Genomic DNA, 15,529 nt, shown 5'->3' on the forward strand with positions numbered 1-15,529 from the left:
ATCTATGCATCATCATGGTCATGAAATTTAATATTAATTGTATCTCAAATCCATTCCTCCAAAGATGCTGGCCTTTCCTTTAATGATCTCATTATCCTTTTGCATAGAACACTGGCCTTTTCAAAAGCCAGATATTTAATTATTATTTGTCTAATTTCTGAATTCTATTTACTGCTGAAGTCAATCTTTTTAAGAAATCCATAAAGACTTCCTTTGGGCCCTGTATATCTTAGTAAATGACTCAGTTTTCTTTCCTATTTCTCCAATTCTGTCCCAAGCATTCAAAGCTGCTGCATGGCATTAATCCAGGGTGTGGTCATCATATACAGCCTGTCTTTCTATAGTAGCATAACCTCCTTCTTCAAGTGCTTCATTTTGGGCGATTTCCCTACCTCTAGCTTTACTCTGTTGTTCAATAGTGTTAGCCTCTTCTCTGAGCCAGGTACTCCATTGTAATTATGTATCAGTTTCTAAAAGATGAATGCATGCCTCATGAGACTATTTATTGCTTCTTTGAGTCTCTTTAAATCTAACATTGACACAGGAGTCCAGTTAGCTATAACAGAGCCTCTGCCATTTGCCTATTCCTGTAAGGTTTCTGGATATATTAAGGTTGGTTGTCTGAAAACCTTAGACTTTTTGCTGGATACTCTCCCACTAATCAAGAAAATGCCCTACAGCTGGATCTTTTAAAATTTGTTTTGTTTTCCTTTTCTGATTTTTTTGAGACAAGGTTTCTCTGTATAATAGCCTTAACTGTTCTAGAACTTACTATATAGACCACATTGGCCTAGAAGTCACAGAGATCCATCTACCTTTGCCTCCTGAGTGCTGGGATTAAAGGTGTCGGCCCCCACCGCCTGGCTCCTACAGCTGTATTTTAGGAGGCATTTTTCTCAGTTGAGGTTCCCTTCTTTTAGATGACTCTTCCTTGTGTCAAGCTGGCATAAAACTAAGCAAGACAATGTAACTTTTTGGCAGGTGCACGTCGTCACCTTCTGTATGTCTTTCTGTCTTTACTAGAACACCCTGCTGTACATTATTTGCACTTGCATATGCAAATGCAGCCATCTTTACTTTTCCCTACTGTGTGTCCGTGCATGCTCATGAGCTGAGCTGCAGCTGGAAGTTGTGGCCTACTTTGTTTGGTTCCTTCATTGTGCCTGGTTTTGTCTGTAGTAAGGAGGCAGCTTGTTTGGTTCCCAGCCTGGCTCACTTAGACCTGAAATAATTACACAGAAACTATATTATTTAAAACAATGCTTGGCCTATTTGCTCTAACTTATTATCAGCTAGCTCTTACATTTAAATTTAACCCATTTCCATTAATCTGTGTGTTGCCATGTGGCAGTGGCTTACCAGCAAAGTTTCGGCATATCTGACTCTGGTGGTGGCTCCATGGCGTCTCTCTGATTCCACCTCTTTTCTCCCTGCATTCTGTTTAGTTTTCCTCACTACCTAAGTTCTGCCTTGCTATAGGTTCAAAGCAGTTTCTCTATTCATTAATGGTAATCACAGTACACAGAAGGGACTCCCACATCATTTGTCCACAGGCCATGTTTGCTGAGGTGCTTTAGATGAGCTAGTGTTGATATGAAAGTAGTATATATTAACTTTCCCATGAACCCTCCCCCCTGCCTTGCTCTCTCTCTAATCAGTAGCCTCTTTTCCTATTGTTAACTGTATGTATAATGTGATATATATGCAAATGGTTTTAGGGTCGACCACTTGGTATTAGATAACCAATTGGGAGACTTCCCTGGGGAAGAGAATTTTCTCTTGCTCTCAATATTCCTTGGTGTATATTTCTGTAGTTCTCTGTCTAGGGTTGCGGCCCCATGAGATTTCTCCTTCTGTGCTATTAGCATGTCTGTTGGTGCCATCCTTGCTCATGTCTTTTGATGATAGACCTGTGGGAGAGGCATAGAATCCTCTAGCCCTCGGCTGGAAGAGCTGGGGCCTTATCCAGGGAAGTTGCTGTCTGTCACAGGCCATCCTTGTCCTGTGCTGGTTGTGGGAGATTTCCTGAAACAGTGCTGTATTTGAGGCAGGAACTCAGAGGCTTCCTAGGACAAAGGTTTGGTCACTGAGTCTTGGAAGGGTGCTAGTATCCCAGCACCACGTTCAGAGGTAAAATATGTTTGCACGCCCCAGCCACACCTGTTGGTAGATGTTCCCTGCTTCACCAATGCTGTTGACTCTGGAGTTCCCTGAGTTCAGCTGCTGAGCTCCCCCCCCCCCCCCAACGGTCTTCCTCGCAATAAACAAATCTTGCAGAACTCAGCAAACAGCAGTTTGGAAGGCACAGCAGAAGGCCTTAAAACTCACAGTGTAAAAACAGCCATTGTGGGAACTGGGTTAATAGACCTGTAACCTAATTTGGCCCTGAGGATTTATTCTGTCTGTGCTGATCTGCCCTTGCTTTGTCCTAAAAAGACAGTCTTTAGCCTTTTAACACTTTGTTTTTATTGCCAACATATTGGGGAACCCAAGGTAATGAAAGTGTTAATGTCTTGTTTCACTTTCTTTTTTTAAAGAAATTTTTGTCAGAAAAATAAGTCGTCCTCCCCATCCCCCTCTCCCCCTGCCGCGGGAGTTGGGCAGGGTACTGAACCAGAGATTGTCCTCTGCAGTGCCTCTCACTGAACCTGGATGGAGCTCACTGCTTTAGCCCCAGGGAACCTCTGTCTCTGCTCCCAATGCTAGGATTCTGTGCGCACGCAGCCGTGTCTACCTTCTTATGTAGGTGCAGGAATCCAAACTCAGGGCCTCATGTGGCAAGCTTGTCGTGATTTAGCTGTCACTACATCCCCCATGGTTTTTTTTTGGGGGGGGGTGGAGCTGGGGAATGAGGCAGGGTCACTCTTTGTAGCCTTGGGTGGCCTGAACTCACAGAGATGCGCTAGCCTCGGCTTCCCAAGAGCTGGGCTAGGTGTCGCCCCTGCGCTGGTGGGTTCTCACTGTGGCTGGCAAATGCTGTTCACCAGAGGCAGCTCCTAGGCCCACTCTGTTTCAGCTGTTTCATCATAGGTCTGAGGTCAGAGGCACTGGGAGAGAAGAGTCTAGGACTGAGACGAGGGTGGGAGAGGAGGCCAGGAGACAGGGCCCGGTGGGTGGGGCCAAAGAGTGCTTCCAGGATGTGGGAAGCTAGCCCTGAGGGGACAGATAAACAAGGTTGTACCAGGCTTTGGGGTGGGTGGAGTGGACGAGGAAGAAATCTTGGGTGGGGAGAAGGAGGAAAAGTTTTTCTTATTAAAATGTCTGTAACTGGCCATTTTGGGGGCAAGGAAATCTCTCTCTCTCTCTTTCTCTCTCTCTGTGTGTGTGTGTGTGTGTGTGTTGGGAAAATAACTGATCAAGAAAAGAGGGTTTTGTTGTTGTTGTTGTTTTGTTTTGTTTTTGTTTTTCGAGACAGGGTTTCTCTGTAGCTTTGGAGCCTGTCCTGGAACTAGCTCTGTAGACCAGGCTGGCCGAAAGAGGTCTTTTTAATGCTTCCAGCTGCCCACACGGCTGTTACCATTCCCCACTGGGATGAGTATGTTGTAAGGACGCAGAAGAGCTGTGTGCGATTCAGAAGGCTTTATGGGCTCAATGGCACTGGTAGTATTTAGAAATTCCCAGATGTCTGCCAGCGTGGGAGTCCTGCTATTCTGTGCCTTCCTTACCTCTTCAGTTTTTTTTTTCCAATTTTTTTTTAAATGTGTGTGAGTGTTTTGCGTGTGCGGGTGTCTGTGTGTCTGTGTGTGTGTATCTGTGTGTGTGTGTCTGTGTGTATCTGTGTGTGTGTGTCTGTGTATCTGTGTCTGTGTGTGTGTGTCTGTGTGTGTGTATCTGTGTCTGTGTGTGCACGCACCACGAACATGCAGTGCCCTCACCAGCCAGACGAGGACATTGAACCCCTGGAACTGGAGTTACAGAAGGTTGTGAGCTGCCATGTGGGTGATGGGAGCTGACCCAGGGTCCTCTGGAAGAGCAGCAAGTGCAGCTCATTCCTCTTAAAGTCAGCTCTTGGGCTTCATCCTCGGCAGCTGTACTGTAACACATCTCTAACTTGAATCATTGATTTATTCCCAGCTGCCCTCATTTTGCTCAGTTCCCATCGTCCTCTTTGGTCCTCAGTCACAGTGGCATTCCTGGGACAGATGATTGTGCCAGTCTGTTGCATGGGATTCTTTGAAGTTTGCCTTACTGTGAAATCTTCCTGTGTCCTCGTATGGGAACGGTGGTCCTGTGAGCTAAGCTCCTGCGGCTTCCTTTGCTTCCCAGCACACAGCCGCAGCAATGGTGGAGTTTCCAGAGCCTCACCGGCACCCGTCTGGCCTTGCACCCTGGAATGCACCCTTTGGAGGACACGTCCCCTTTGATTGCCCAAGTGATCAGGGCAGGACAGAGGGGCCCGCCCCTCACATACCAGTTATGTTATTGATTACCAGTGCTGCTGTGCGTGATGCCGCTTTACTCCTCTTCCTCTTCTGCTTTATGGGTGTGCTCATGGACAGACTTTTCTCTCTGCATGTCAGTGAGATACCTACAATAAAATGGGAACCCTTCTGCCCGTGGTTAAGATGCCAAGGACCCAGCCGACAAGCTAACTTGCCAGTGACTTGCGGTACTCAGAGCTACAGTGCTGCCTTTTGTACGAGTGCCTGTTTTCTCCAGCAGGAATACAGATCCAGGTGGCCACAGAATGAAAACGTAGCCTGGGCATGCTCTCTTCATTTGTCTGGGATGTATGACTGTTTTAGGATATTTTTTGTTTATTTTTTGACAATATCATACCTGTATGCAGTGTATCTTGATCATATCCAAGCCAGACCTCCCCTCCTACTCCCCCAGGCCCCTGGAACTTAGGATTTTTTTTGTGTGTGTGTGCTGAATTTCCCAATGCGTGATAGATGTTTTGGTACAAATAATTCTTTACCTTCTTATACTACCACTAAAGAAGCGTGATCGTGTGGAAATGGTTATATCATGACTTGGTGAGTTACGGAAGACTCCCTTGAGTACCTGCTGTACATTTCTGTGAGATGCTGTGTGTGTGTACATGTGTCAGGTCGTATGTTATAGTTTCAGTGTGTAGGTTCATATCCTGATGTGACACTCGAAACATTCTGACATTTCCAATCTCATTTTTCATAATTACTTGTCTTACGGCTGTGACAAGATAACAGACAGAAGCAATTTAAGGGAGGAGGCAGTTATTTTGGCCCAGGGTCCCAGGAGCTACCTGGCCAGGAAGACAGGGAAGCAGGCCCAGCAGGTGGTCATGCGGCTTGGGGGTGGGGGTAAGCCTTCCATCCACCAGTGCTCAGCTGCCTTCTGCTTTATGTTGTCTGGATCCCAGACTGTGGAGTCCTAATAGAGAACACAACACCTCAGCAAGCAGCTAGCCAACATCTCTATTTAGGGTTTGCCTCGCTAAAACTCAGAGAAAGTTAAACTGCGTCAAGGATTAAAGTATGTGGTTCCTGAATCTTCAGGAAGTGACATCCTGCCTCTGGTATCAAATCTGATAAATCATTAAGACTTGATAGCTTTAATGATTCTGTTGGGGCAGAGGAATTTAATTGCTTGCTTTAGAGAATGGATCTTTTTTTTTTTTTCTAACTGACTAAAGAATAGAGCATTTATTGAAGTTACCTTGGTGATCTGAAAGGGAGAGGTGAGCTTCTTTTTCCTAGGCAGAAACGGGTCCAGGGTATCATTAGCATGTGGTAAAAACTGAATAATTGAGCAAGACTGACTTCTTTGGGATTCCGCCTTTTATCTCCTCTGTGTGATTTGTTTTCTCCAACCTGCAGCGTGCTTGAACGGGGAGCCTGCAAAGAGGGAGGAAGAAAAACTGTTAGCAAGTCTCAGGTTCTGAGGACTTTTGATTTAATTTTATATTACACATGGTTATCAGGTTTCCCTTGGCAACCTCCAGTTTTCTGCTATTTTATAGTCATAGTAAGATAAGTTACTTTGTACGCCAGTGACATCACCTGGAAATAACCTAAAAGAGACAGCGAGGTCACTAAAAAGTACAGAGGAGCTGGGCATGGTGGCGCACACCTTCAATCCCAGCTCTCAGGAGGCAGAAGTTGGCAGGTGTCTTGAGTTTTAGGCTAGCCTGGTCTACATGGTGAGGTCCAGACCGGCTAGGACTGCACAGTGGGAACCTGTCTCAGAACAACAAAGTGCAGAGAGAGCTGAAGCTGTGTCAGAAAGTTTCCACAGCTCGGATTTACCAACGAGAGGGAGATTTCAGAGTTACTATAGCAGTCTGGGGATGTGAAGAAATGGATCAAAGCCTACAGACTTTTAAGGGGGACATCTGAATTGTATTATCTCTAAAGTGTAGGTACGATTTCAAGTTACCAACAGTTGCTCCTTGGTGGTCTAGTTAGAACATGGTCCTCTCCGTGTAATAGCTACTACTTGTTAATTGTTTATTGTTTATGTTTATAGGAGCCCTACTTGATTGAATATATATGATTTCATAAATTCTCAAAATAGATCTGCAGGGCAGATATTAATATTCCCTATATCGGGGACCTCTGAGTGCCAGCTTTAGTGTCCCCTCAGGGTCCAGAAGACTCGCAGCAAGCTCAGGACTGAGATCTGGGGATGAAATGAACTCTTCACTACATACTTTTCTGCATCTGTTTCTTTATTCTTCTGCTGTTCTCTTAGTCTGTAAAGTTTCCAGTTTATACACACACAAGCGAAGGCAAATCTCTGAGCTTGGAGGTCCCAAATGTGGTCTGTATGAAAGACTCCTTTCCTGACTGCATGTCCTGCCAAATGGAAGATGGTTGCAGGGAGCTGGCTCTAATGTATCTGAGGGAAGGAAGTGGAGATTAGACTGTGGGAGCCGAGGTTATTGACTGTGTGACTAAATTTCCCAGTGGAGGTCCCACAGAGAGGGGGATGACCTGGTATACCAGTACATGGGAAAGAGTCATGCCCACTTGTCTATACTCTGCTGGACCTTGCACAAGGGAGAGTGCTTCAGGCGTCACAAGCCATCCACTATGAGAATCAGTCGATCCGCAAAAGGTGGCGGGCCCAGCGCCTCGCCAACTGGGTTTGCCTCCATTAGAACACATTTGTTGGTGGGTCAGCCTTCTGTGTGAACAGCAGAAACCTCACTGTATGATTCCTGTGGCCCACAGCATCTCTATAGGAAATAAGATTATTGATCTCTTGTAGCCTAAAGAAGGGTAGGACGGCGCTATTATCTAGGACTTCTCAGCTTTGGGAAATCATTATTATTTCTATAATCTTGAAGTCCTGTCAGTCTCGATAGCATTGGTTTTGAACAGGTCGCTAAGCAATGCCTATTTGGTAACCCTTGGCCATCCTGCAGTTTAAACTGCAAGGCTCTTAGTTCGTTCCCTCTGTTCAGCTGTTAGATCCGTGCCGTTCACTGTGGGAAAGGGTTGAATACATGGACGAAATGAAGGAGTCTTATTGTGCGGAGGGGGGTACTAGAGGGGGAGCAAATTCAGCAACCCACCAGGCGTGCCGAGCATGTCTTCTTAGCTAGGGAGTACCTGGTGGGCCTTGGCTTAAGTTGGGATATGCAGTGTTTCTGTGTGGTCCTGAGGTTAGCAGCCTCTAGTGTCCTGCGAGGAAGGACAGGCTCTGCATATATTGTCACAGCATAACTGCTTGAGGAGGAAAGGAATTGTAAGGATGGCCATTTTGTGGCATGTGAGAGCAGAGACTGTGAGTGTTTTATTGATCCACGTGTGTTCTTGTCATGTTCACAAAATGTCAAATGCTGTGGCGGACAGAGCGTCCCTTGTTCATAAGCCGCAGTGCCGTGGAACCCGAGAGGTCCTTGTGCCGCACACTCCAGTGCGAAGCATTCTGCATTGTTGTCATTGACCCCTCATTTCAGGAATGTAGCTCCATTTTAGGAAGTTTGCAATTAAACAAGAATTTTGAAAAAGTTTTTGCTAAGTGTTTACCTACATGTATGTATATGCATACCTGTTGCCTACAGAGGTCAGAAGAGGGCTCTGGATCCCTTGAACTAGAGAGAGTGGTTGTGAGCCACTGTGTGGGTGCTGGGAACCAGACTCGGGTCCTCTGCGAGAGCAGCCCATGTTCACAATCCCTGAGCTTTCTCTTCAGCCTCCAACTCTTGGCAGGTTTTAATTATTCTTTCCCAGAATGTTTTACCTAACGTAGAACTAAGTGACTAAGTGCATGAGAAGGTAAAAGAACCATCAGTCCACAATAGATTCTATAATTACTACCACTGTACTGTATTTGTGTTAGGGTATATCTACTCTTTCAGAACCATCAGCCCACAATAGATTCTATAATTACTACCACTGTACTGTATTTGTGTTAGGGTATATCTACTCTTTCAGTTACCCATTCTCTGATCTGTTTAGCTTTCATTGTATTTCAGAGAGTCCAGGTAAATGCGCTACATTTAACTCCTGGTTATATAAACATGAACATGATGAGCCAGATAGAGTTATTAAAAAATAAAACCCACACCGTTCAGATCTATGTTTTAGAAGCTACATGTGTACTCAAGTCACTTTGGGCTGTTTGGTTTTGAGACAGAGTCTTAGGTAGCTGAGGGTGGCCTCAGACTTGTTATATAGCCAGGGCTGGCCTTGAACTCCTAATCTTCCTGCCTCTACCTCCCATTTGCTGGGGTTGTTGGTGTGTATCACAAGACTTTGAATTCCTAGACCACAGCACGTCAGCATTACAAACTGAAATCTTACCCTCTTTCTGTTTAAAAGAGCCTGAGGTCAACACATTCAATATCGACTCTTTCTAATAAGAGGAGTTTGATTAACAAATTATTTAAGCACTTTGATGATGATGTTGAAACTTCGCTTTACTAAATACTTTTCCTTTTCTCTTCTTTCTGGGTGTTACTGAATTGCCTCCAGCATGCTGCATGGTTGCTGGTCAAACAGGAAATGGGGTAAGTAGGGAGTTTCTACCTTTATTTAAAGATGCCTACCTGATTCTTAAAGTACTTCCCGTTGCAGAGTAAAGTCAGCAGCCAGAGCAGTGGGCACAGTAGGTGCTTTCATTAAGTGCCTTGTCCATTTGGTTTTGTTTGTTTGTTTTTTACTTTTACAAGGGCTTGTTTAACGTGATTGTATTGACAAGCATTAGACATGTGTTGAAAGTAGTTTGGGAGGCTAGCTTAAGATAATAAATTTTAGATTTATACTTAAAGCTAAATTATAAAACTAGATGATAAACCATGAGAAGTAAAATTCTGCTTAAATCAGAGTAGCTGAGTTTACAGAGAGCACTTGGGCAGCAGAAATTGGCAGTCCAGCCCTTGCCCGAAACTCACAGGAGACAGATAGGTTTTGGAATTTAGATCTTTGGATTTTAGGAATCTAATGTGGTTTTAAATCTTCTATATAATGTACACCTTTCTTGGGGTGGTGCTGTGTAATTGGATGAACTGCTTCTGTAGGGAAGGAAACATATCAGATTTGGTGAACAGTCTCACATGTCCAAATCAAGTGTATAAAAGAACTGTTAAATCTTCAGAGTTTTTGTTTTTGTTTGATTTTTAAAACTAAGCATACCGTGCTGTATGATTATTGGAGGTCCCCGTGTACTTTGGTGAGAAAAACCCAGAAGCCGTAGCTTTCCATATTAGAAGCTCATCTGTGGCTCTGAGATTTATAGAAAAAATATTAACATAGTTTTTTGTTTGTTTTGTATATTATGTCTGCATCTTCCCTTTTCAAAGGAGAAATAACCACATCATCAACGGTTGCAGGCTTAATGAAACTTAGTCCCTGCGTTTCAAAGCCTTGAGACTGGTCTAACAAATGTTGACCTTAACCCCATGAGAGCATGCCGTTTCCTGAACGCTTCCCTCACGTGTGCATTGCTTGGGTGGTGTTGCCTTCCTTCCTCATCAGGGGGTTTTGTACCAAGCTGTTTAACTACATGGGGATACTGGGACGGAAAGATACAGGATGCTGTTTTTCATTCGGTGTCCCCAGTCATTTTATGTTGAAAAGATTGCTAAGGATTCCATTAAGGAACTGATTTAGGGAATTTAGCTCAAAATAATTGCTAGGGTGTTCTGGTTGGCCTTCTCTTTGGCCTCCTGGCTGTGCTGTGTCTAAGGTGAGAGTGATGACAGGGGGTCACCTCATCTGGGGTGTGTGACAGCAGACAGGGTCCCAGAAGGTCACATTTGCTAAAGGACAGTCAGGTACAGCCTCATTCAAATTTCAGGACTTAACATCGGGCTGGAGAGATGACTCGGTGGTTAAGAGCACACTGCCTGCTCTTCCAAAGGCTCTGAGTTCAATTTCTAGCACCCACATGGTGGCCCACAGCCATCTGCAGTGAGATCTGGCGCCCTCTTCTGCAGAACAGTGTATGCGTAAAAAAAAAAAAAATCTTAGCATCTTTTTGTTTTGTTTTAATTTTTTGAAACAGGGTTTCTCCGTGCAGCCTTGGCTATCCTGAAACTCCCTCCGTAGATCAGGCTGGCCTCAAACTCACAGAGATCTGCCTTTCTCTGCCTCCTGAGTGGTGGAATTAAAGGTGTGTGTTACCACCACCCAGCAAAAATCTTAACATCTTAAGTATTATATATTTTTTGCCCTACATATGAATAAGGTTTTCAGGTTATCAAGAAAGCCTTACTCTGGCTTTTTAATCTGGAGGAGAAAAGTACCTGTACTTGGAAGATTTTTAGCTAGATTACCAAGTTTGAAATTCTTCATACAAATCAGTTTTCTTTTCTCTGTGTTTGTTTTTTGAGACAAGGTCTCAAGTATGGTTCTGGCTGGCCTGGAACTCAAAGATTTTCCTGCCTCTGTTGGGAGTAAAGGCATGGCAGGTTTTTGTTGTTGTTGTTGTTGGGTTTTTTTTTTTTAATGTATAATGGACAGTGTTTTAATAGGATTGATTTCTCCTGTAGTGCTTTAGAGCCTAGGATCTATACACAAATTTAAAATAGTTTATTTTTCTGTTTCTACTCTTTATCCTTTAAAATAAATTTTCTTGGGGATGGAGAGATAGCTCGGCAGTTAAGAACACTTGCTGCTCTTCCAGAGGATTCAAGTTTGGTTCCCAGGACCCACAGAAGAATTCACAACCATCTGTTTATCTGGCCTGCATGGGCCTCACTCACGGTGTGCACGCGTAAATAAACATTGTTTAATGCATTTTATTTGTTTATGTATGTGTGGCATGCATGCAGTACCCATCGTAGCCAGAAGAGGGCATAAGATCCCCTGGAATTAGAGTTGCTCGGAACTGGACTTGAATCCTCTGCAGGACCAGTGTACATTCTCGAAGACATGCTTATATTTTAGCTGTATACTTTCAACTTTGATGCTAGTTTATGCAAATGTAATTAAACTGTTGACACAATATCAAAATAGTCTTTTAAAACATCTAAATGTGGGCTGGAGAGTTGACTCAGCGATTAAGAACACTCATTGTTCTTGCAGGGGACATGGGTTCAAGTCCAAGCACCCGTGTGGAGGCTCAAAGCCATCAGTAGTCCCAGTTCCAGGGCATCTGGCACCTTCTTCTGGCCTTGGGCATGTGGTGCACAGACACACAGTTTTTTCTTTGCTTTTGTTCTGTATTTTAGGACAGGGTCTCTCCACGAGGCCCTGGCTGCCCTGCAGCTGGAGATAAAGACCAGGCTGGCCTTGAACTCAGAGAGACCCTCTACCGCTGCTTCCTGAGTGCTGGGATTAAAGCTGTGTGTCCCCACACCTGGAGACACACAGTTTCATAGTTTCCAAACCAAACAACAACACACTTAAAGTAAATAAATCTAATATCTATCTAAATGTTCCTAATATCCAGAGAAGTAGAAACAGTTCGTGTAACCTACTAAATACAAGAGTTATCTGGGTATTTCATTGTTAAACTGTACTCCAAAGCACCTTTAACTATAACCAAAGTTATGGTCTCAACTGGATATAGAATGGGTGGGCAACTTTTAATTTGCATTTTTAGAGGAACAGTAGGTATGTGTATGTATGTGTGTGTGTTTATAATATCTATATATCATACTTTCCCCCCTAAAGATTATTTTCTTCTGCATGGGTATGGTGTTTCCTATTAGTTTATAGGCAGCTTAGCAGTGGCTATATCAGAACAGTAGTAGTTTTTATATTTTTTTTCTTTCAGACCAACTAATTTTAACTGTTAGCTAAAAGACTTTTGTTTCTTGCCTGCAGTTATAGGTTCTGTTGGTCTTGCAGAATTAAATGATAAGGGGCAATGTTTGTAGGTAATAACACTGTCAGTGAAAATTAGACATTAAAGAAGGAATGCCTCAAAGCCAACCATGATGGTGCCCATCTTTAATTCCAGCACTCGGGGGGCAGGGGCCGGCCTACAGAGTGAGTTCCAGGACAGCAGGGCTACTCAGAGAAACCTGTCTCAGAAAAACAGCCAAGACAACCAAAAAGGGTGGTTGGTGACCACATTCCACCCTGTCTGTTGTCACAAGCAGTCCTGTGGCCAGCCATTGGGGCATTTGGTATTTTAATTACTTGAGGGATACAGGCGTGTTAGTTTGGTAGTGATATCTTGGGGCTCTCAGCAGAGTAGAACAGTTTTAGTAATCAATACCAGAGCTGCCCTGTGCATTTCCTCAGTTCCTTTCTATTGCAATTGTAGGTGCATACCAAAGCTAGTTCTCGGACAGGGGATTTCTCAGAACCAGGTATCGGCTCATGAGTAGACTTTAGGGGACTGTGAGATCTTTCTTTCACTAATGTTACACTGGTGGACATCTTAGGATGTAGATGCTTCAGGATTCAGTGTCTCTTCTTACACAATAAGGATGGGAGAGTACAGCCGTGACTTCATTTCCCATAAGTAAGCCCCCGTTCTCAGCAAGGAGGAGTTGGAGACATTTGGGGCATGAGGATAACTATTTCAACAGATGGTTTTGTAACTGCCAAGCAACAAACATTCATCTTTCTTGACCTTTCCAGAATTTATGTGTGAACCTTGGAATCTTCCAACTTAGGAAAATAAACGAATGCTTTGGTTGTTGAGTCTTCAAAAGTGGGCTCACGTGCCTCTCAAAGCTTAGGAATTTCTGTCTGCCTTGTGTGGTGTTCTTTCTGCTGTACAGAGCACATTGCAGGTGCTCATTGTTCTAAGACAGTTGCACGCAGCCTTCCCTTTAACGTGAACAATGAGGTTTTCATGCCAGTGACTTCGTTCTTGTGTTATTCAGAAAGCGGAATCTGTCTCTGGGAAGAAACGATGCCATTCAGCTGAAAGAAGCCTACAAATGGATCACTCACCCCCTGTTCTCAGAGGGACTGGGCGTTCCCGTCGATGGAAAGGTGGGTTCCCTTTATTATTGCAGAGACTTGATTCTCCAAAAGCCTCTCCTCTTTCTGTAACTCAGTGAAGGATCTCCTAAGGTTTGGGGCTTATTTTTGTTTTATTTTTCGAGACAGGGTTTCTCTTTATAGTCCTGGCTGTCCTGGAACTCGCTCTGTAGACCAGGTTGGCTTTGAACTCCCCTGCCTCTGCCTCGCAAGTGCTGGGATTAAAGGTGTGCACCACCCTGCCCAGCTCTCCTAAGGGTTTGAATGCTCATTTCGAACTATTAAATTAATGCTAAGTCTCTTGTTTGTTTTCGCTCCTTGTGACCCCAGATGCTTAAGCTAACAGATACCGCGAACACACTGACCTTGAGAGGCTAGATGGAAATCTTCACTTGACAGCTTTGTAATTTAGCTGAAAGGCCAGATTTACTGACACAAAACAGTGTTTTAAAAACTGAGCAAGGAGCCAGCAAGATGGCTCAGTGGGTCAAGGTGCTTGCCACAAAGCCTCATGGCCTGGGTTCAAGAAGTCCCTTGGTGAAAGGAGAGAATCAGTTATTACAGGTTGTCTCTGTCTCTGTCTCTCTCTGTCTCTCTCTCTCTCTCTCTCTCTCTCTCTCTCTCTCTCTCTCACACACACACACACACACACACACAATTTTTTTTTTTTGAAAAGCTAAGCAAGTGTCACATCAACTCTAGACTATTTCTTTTTTGTTTATTTGTGGCTAGTCTTGCTTTCAAATATGTGGACAGTTGGTATTCAGCGACAATGAAATGGGGTCCTTCTATAAGAGCTGGCGGTATCTCAAGTCCCTCTGTTTCTAGGCAGAGACTGCCTTTGAAACTAGGACAGCTGGCCACATTTCTAATTCTAGAGAAGATCTGGCCTCCGTGGTGGGAATGGGCTGAAATCGGGACAGCTCAGCAGGCTGCCCTGTGTAAGCTTGTCTGAAGTCAGGCTTCAGTAGTACATGCTCCTTGCTCACTTCACTAGAAGGAAGTTTCCTAAATGTTAGATATACCCCTACTCAAGTAAAGTCCCAGCCCCACCCTCTAGAGCCGTTCTAAATTATATACTCCATCTCCGGTAAACATAGTCCCTTTTGTGGTTTTGGCTTTTTGAGACAGGGTCTCATAGCTCAGGCTGGCTTTGAACTTACTATGTAGGTGAGAACACCTGACCTTTTGCCTCCCCCTCTCAAGTGGTGTGAGTGTCAGGACAAGCTCTTTAAGCTGAATACTGAAAGAGGGAAGAGTAAAAATACCTCACAGATGGTCCGAAAAGGAAACGAAGTAATGAAAGTCCTTTGGAAATTAGAGAAGTCACCAGTGTATGCTGTTCTTACCTCAAATTTCAGTTCTGAAGCAGATAACTTTAAAATTTACATACTGAGTCAGAGAACAGAAAGTGAGAGACAAAAGACTCAGTGATGTTTGAGTAGATTCCAGCTGGTGTTCTTTAGTAGGAAACACTCAGTTCATCTTATTTTTATAATGCATATTAGAATAAGGAGCAAAACAGAAACCATTTATTATTATAATTCTAGAGAAGATAACGGGTTTGGTAAGGACCTAGAGAACTCAGGGTAATAGAACCAAGGAGAAGACAGTTGGTGTGTGGCATCCACAGCTTTTCCTTCAGTAGCAAACCTTGCTGGTTCTCTGCAGAGATAAGATATATCATATATATATAATGAAATTATTCACATACAGAAATGCTTGCTGAAGCAATTGTTTAGTAGTAGGAATATTTCCTGTAACTTAGCATCTCACAGTTCTCACAGCTGAAAGGTTTTAACAGGACAGCTTTCCAAACATCTAATAAAAATGGCTTGTGATTCCACACCGCTGGGATGGGATTGGAAAGCCGTCTTGTACTAGATTGTTTTATAATTCAGAAGTATCACTTTTGAGGAAAGGGAAATTAAAAGCACTGGTTTAAAAAGTCAGATTCGAATACTTTAAGAATAAGCTGGAAGGCTGGGGGGTTGGCTCAGCTGGTGTTTGCCACAGCAGTGTTGGGACCTGAGTGAGGATTGCCAATGCCCTGTAAAAGCCAAGCAGAGGTGGGTCTCGAGCTCGGTGATCTGCCAGCCCAGGTTAATCAGAGAGAGACCCCATCTCAGGAAGAAGATGATGAGGGGCTGAAATACTCGGGCCTCCATGTTCATACACACACCGACATGCACACATGCACTCACACCCACGTG

At 43.9% G+C, this 15,529-nt stretch overlaps 1 protein-coding gene across 4 annotated transcripts in view; it reads left to right on the plus strand.

Annotated features, from left to right (window-relative positions):
• Pus10 (pseudouridine synthase 10) overlaps positions 1–15,529 on the plus strand; it is a 74,192-nt gene that overhangs the window by 32,613 nt on the left and 26,050 nt on the right. For all 4 annotated transcript variants that reach the window (XR_007591405.1, XM_050140817.1, XM_050140815.1 and 1 more), the window contains exons 5-6: positions 8,907–8,941; positions 13,217–13,328. Coding sequence is in view for 3 of the 4 variants with exons in the window: in XM_050140817.1 (XP_049996774.1) it covers positions 8,907–8,941; positions 13,217–13,328 (147 nt within the window). In the remaining variant the exon portion in view is untranslated. The remainder of the gene's footprint in view (positions 1–8,906; positions 8,942–13,216; positions 13,329–15,529) is intronic.

Source organism: Alexandromys fortis, unplaced genomic scaffold (genome assembly GCF_014885135.2).
Source record: "Alexandromys fortis isolate MF-2015 unplaced genomic scaffold, M_Fortis_MF-2015_v1.1 scaffold_7, whole genome shotgun sequence".
NCBI classification, from domain to species: domain Eukaryota; kingdom Metazoa; phylum Chordata; class Mammalia; order Rodentia; family Cricetidae; genus Alexandromys; species Alexandromys fortis.